The 5,295-nt window shown below is 44.3% G+C and overlaps 1 protein-coding gene across 1 annotated transcript; it reads right to left on the reverse strand. All coding sequences in view use genetic code 11, as the record gives it.

Annotated features, from left to right (window-relative positions):
* Positions 1–3,184: 3,184 nt before the first annotated feature.
* EGR_04120 (carbonyl reductase) lies at positions 3,185–3,781 on the reverse strand (the record flags this gene model as incomplete). The annotated part of the gene is made up of 2 exons (XM_024493369.1): positions 3,185–3,262; positions 3,641–3,781. 2 exons carry the CDS (start codon positions 3,779–3,781, stop codon positions 3,185–3,187), a joined length of 219 nt encoding a protein of 72 aa, XP_024352283.1.
* Between the last annotated feature and the right edge of the window lie 1,514 nt (positions 3,782–5,295).

Consider the following 5,295-nt stretch of genomic DNA (forward strand, 5'->3'; position numbering starts at 1 on the left):
AATATATATATATATATATATATATATATATATATATATAAAATACACCTCTCTGTTTGGCATTCTCCACCATATTGCGTGATGGGTGGCAAGAGACAGCCAAATTACTATAATCCCAAAAGTAAGTATTTACTTTGGGAAAATAAAGTAATTCAAAGATAAAAGGAGCACTGAAAAGTGATAAAAAGAACTAAATAGATTGAACAGAGCCAACTTGAGAGGGCAGCAGGAGGTGCAGCGGTCAAGAGTGCTGTCTGAGTCTTTGGGCTTGGGACCTGCTGTAGCGCGGGCACTGGGTTGGCAGTGATCAAGAGGGATTGCAATAGGCAAATGGATGAACGGTGAGGTGATGCGCAACGTTGTTGTAATTGCCCGAGAGATCTGTGCAAATGGTGATAAACACAAGAGGGGGGAGGAGATGACACCGGCTAGAGACTAACAGAACCACATCGCCTCCCCTCACAGTCCAGAACAACACAGAACAGGCGAGTCTGTTAGGAGTATCGAGGGGGATGAAGTCAAGAAAAGAGCAAGGGAATGAACAAGGGGAAGAGGGGTGGTGGAAAGGATGACAGAAGTGCATAACTGACTTGGCTGCTGGGGTCTAAATGCACATGCGGAATCAACACTAGTGCAACATCGTGTCTCTTTTCTACCGGCATCAGGCTTCTTGCCAATACCCCCACAATCGCAGCCGCAAGTGCATGACACGAGCTGCAATTCGTAATCAAAGGTACCCATTAAGGTGGAATGAATGTTTTGACAATGATGGAATCACAAAATCACTTCTAGGCTGATTTTGAGGCTGCCTCCGGCAGGGTACCCAAGGTCGATCGCTTTTGACAAGATTTGCTGGGTTGGAGTACAGGGTTCTGACCGTTGGTTGCCAAGAGATCAGGAAGTAATGACAAGTGTCATCCTGATTCGCTTGTTATTTATGGGGTCCTACGATTAAGGTGGTAACTTAGTGTAGTCAGTCTAAATGCATGACGCGGACAGACTATGAAATCGGACAATAAAATGGTCCACAAGTGAGACCGTGCCTATCACATTTGTCGTGGCTCTTGAAATATAAAGTAGTTGCATAACTCAATCTCAAACGCAGTGTCAGTTACTCGAATGGTAACAGAGCAGTCCACTTTAGGTAGTAGTTCTAATTTGGCTGCAATAATTAATTTTGGATACGGTAGCAGGGGGCATAGGGCGAAGTAACTGCCAAAAAGTAAGTGTTATCGGCTCGTAGTGATCCACACAATTAATAGTAGCCAATGCCTCTTTCTGCAGAGTAGTAAACAACGGAAATTGTCTCAGGCATGTTTGCAGCCTATTCACTCGTCTCGAAATCCAAGGAAATGGTAACTGCGGCTGAGCCACCTCATATGGTCTATCCTACCCTCTCTCGTCTTTATCTCGCAATTTATCTCGGTTCGTATACTCAAGAATTTCTGACAGTGGACAGTTCCATGCGCAATAATTGCCATCTTAGGTTATGATCATCGGAGTCCGTTATCAAAACACTGAGCGTTTATTTACTTGCATCACTTCAGACGAGTGGAGGCAGACAGAATTCAGCCCAAGTTTGGCTTCTAGTGCAATGACAAGGCGATGGTTGAGATTGACCTGTGGGGATGGACAGCCATTTAAGTGGAGCTGCTCAAATTGCGTCCTCACTGCGACCTTATCAACTCACTCTAAAACCGGCTTTTCGCAGCATCTGACATTGTTTCCCATTTGTTCACCCTGGCATGCTGAGCCATTATGTCCAAGGTACATATCATAGACGCTACAACTATGCCTCAGTTATGGGGAAGCGCTGATAAAACCTCCTATAATTTAAATGCTGCCATACTTGTTTCGTTTTCTTCTTTTTGTGGTAATATTTTCCTACCTTGGTGCTGCTTTACCCTGGTGAGGGAATGGAAATAACTCACTTTTGTGCATCCATTCACCTGGAATGATCAGTGAATGGTGAGCTGATGAGTGAGCGCCATCCGCCGCATACTAGTGGGCGGACTGAAACAACGAAGTATTTAGACTTCCGACTCCTTGTGCCGATAGTAATAGTGCTGATTATTCTTGGTGCTGTTAAATACGACTTTATTTCAAATTATCAGCTTTCATTTAGCCTTCTTGCATCCACTTTGGTGTAGCAGAGTGCCGTCCTCCTTAATTAGTCACACTGGTATGCGGTAGGGTGTGTTGCAACACGAATTCGAGTGAAGAAGGGAGTGTCTACTAAATACCGCCTGAAACAAGTCGTAAATACCAGTTGCGGTGATTTACGTCCACATCAGTGCGGAAGTGCGATATGAGGCTGTATTTGATAGTTAGTCAAGGCCTATCATCTATAAGTTGATAAAAACCGTTAGGAAAAATGGAGCGTTGAGGTCGGAGGATGCTGATGGCTGGTAGTGACATAAAAGGTGAAGCCATCTATCATTGTGATCGGTCTACTGCCATTGCACGTAGCTTCAAGCATTTATTATTACTTCTAATAATACGAATTGATGGTAGCATGATCTTGGGGCCAGATCCAGATTTCACCTGTCTATAATGATGGAAGTGCTTATTTCTCTGGGACTGGTGAATTTTGTTGTAGTGATCATCAGTTAAAATAGCAATTGTTGAGAAGGAAAGAGGATTCCCTCAGATTTTAATGAGCAAAGGTGCTGAAGGGAACGGAGAGGCAAAGAAGAGAATAGGAAGGATGACATGAGATCGTCTAGTTGTTACAGAGTTAGGCCATTCTCACACTCAGCTACCATTTCCTTACATTTCGAGTTGAGTGCAAATGCTACAACCATACTTAAGACGAGTTCCAATGTCCTGTAGTCTGCAGAAAGACGCTTTGGATAATATTATTACTACTGTGCGATTGACGGCTCGTAGCACTTTCTTTTGGTAGGTTACTAAGCCTTGTGCCATGTACATACTCTTCCCTTCATTCGTGTTTGGAGCTCAATTGAGTCAACTACTTCAGGCTGGCAGCTTCGCCGCCATTGGCACTACTACTGCTGTGTATGAGATTGGGAAATGCAATTACTGTATTGCCGAGAAATTACCACAAAAAAACTGTTTTTTGCCTAATTTTGTGACCCCTTTGCGTCATATGCTTAGATTAGCCAGATTAGTTACCGCATCACCCCTTGGACTCAATAGAAAGCAAAGGAATTAGGAATACTTTCTAGTGACGTACACTGAGCCAATTGCGAGTGACGAAGGTGAGATTAGATGTCCCAATGCGAGAGGCCTTGAAGTCAACCTAAAAGAGAGTTTAAGCCAGCGGCATCATCAAAACTTTCATTTCACCCTGTTGATTATCCTTGATCAAGTAGATTAGCTAGGTACGACTATGATGGCCAGTTGGCTATACTTAACGGAGGGAGGCCTACCCCACAAATTTACCAACGTATCGTGGTGATCTAGCTTTTCCTGCCTATGGGCTAACATGAGTAGGCCGCAGATGTGGTAACCACACAGCTAGGCTTTCCGCGTCATCCGCAGTAATGAGCCAACAATAAACAAACGCCGACTGCTTTTACCATCACCACTTCAAGGCCACGACCCAGTACAAGTCAACGAAAGTACCAATACGAGAACTCGTGTGAGCATCCACGCATGCGATTCCGGCATTGCTCACCATAATGTCTATTCCATTCGGATAGTTGGCCCTAATGAATTCGGCCAGTTTGTGGCGACTATCAACATCTGTGATGTTAAGTTGGTGGAATTTGAAGTGGAGGCCCTTGTCCTCAAACACCTTCACGGCCCCCAAATCCATCCTACAATTTCACGCTGTCAACTAGACGTGCCAGTTGGAAACCAACTTCAAGCCTTCAGTCAGTAGCTCAACGAGTCCAGTCGCAATATATGAAATGTATCTAGTTGTTAAACTTAATGTATATGACTGAATGCCTTTTTGAGGCGATTTTCACGACAAATTGCATGAATCTAACTAGGGAACCTATCTTGTAACATCAAGTTCTGGCCTCCTTCGCTGCCTCCATGAAAGCTTTCTGGATCTGCCTTAATCTAATTGGCTTCCGACGAAACGGTAGGATATGGGACTCTGAAAAGCTTTTACATTAACTCCTTCTAGCAAAACAATAATGGAATTAAGAGTCTTAGGTCATCCTCTACATTATTCGCCTTCAGGATAGAGTTGCCACAGGTGCTGGAAGGCAGTCACCCTACCGTTTTTTTAGCGTCGTATGCTACCAACTCCAAACAATCAAGTTTTATTTCTGATACCCATCCCGTTGCTAAAGTATATTTTACTTGGATTTAAGGGTAAGGCATTCAAAAAGTCTTAGTTATTTGTGCCAAATGCGATGTAATAATCGCTTTTTGAATTAGGTGCATATATTTCCTGTTATTTGTGTTCCAGGTCTGAAGTTAAAACCTCAAGTTTTGCAGCTGATGACACTACGTAGAATAAAAAGCGGCGTCAAAACATGGACGAAACGATCTCGTGCAACCGGCGCTTGCAGAACCTACTGGGACAAGTTCAAGTGTATGGACGTTAAATAGTGATAGTGACTGATAGTGTCAAACTGATATGGCACCTTTTCTGCATGAAACGACAGTCGTTAACTTTGCGCACCTATGCGTATCGGCAACCCCGTCCACTGGTCGGCCGCGAAGATTGGCCCAGTAATAAAAGAGCCAGAACAGCAACACCAGCAAGAAAGAGGGTGTGAGTGTGTGCTTTTTTTATAGTGGTCGCATGCATTCAATGTGTGTGTGCGCACATGCATGGAGGGAAGGAGTAAGCGAGACCATGTTTCCCTCACAACGCCCTAACAACCACACCAACTCGTCCAATTCACATCCATTCTGCTCTCCCTCCGTAGAATAAACAGACTGAACACCAACAGGCATGTTAATGGGCCAGAGGATGATGTAGTCTTGAAATTGGCGACTTGACACTTGAGATCTGAGACTTTAGGCTCGAGGCTTGCTGTACGCCCGGCAGGTGGTTGGCAGTGAGTGTGTAGACTCAAGCGACAAGTGAATGCCGGGTGAGGTGAGATATCTTTGTGCTTGGCAGAGAGGCCAGCATAAACGGATTTGAAAACGAGGCAAGAGAGGAGGGGGTTAAGAGGACGAGAGAAGGAGAGCTTGGCAGAGAGTGAGAGCGAACGGTGGGAGGAGGGACCGGTAGGTGTAAGTGCAGGAGTGCTGGGGGGTGTGCAAAGAAGTGCAGGATTAGTGACGCAATCGGATTAAAATGGGGTAAGGTTTTCTTTAGAATTGTTTTTTTCAATCTTTGGTCTAGTCTTTATTATTCTCTGT

Source organism: Echinococcus granulosus, assembly GCF_000524195.1.
Source record: "Echinococcus granulosus chromosome Unknown EG_S00024, whole genome shotgun sequence".
Lineage (NCBI taxonomy): Eukaryota > Metazoa > Platyhelminthes > Cestoda > Cyclophyllidea > Taeniidae > Echinococcus > Echinococcus granulosus.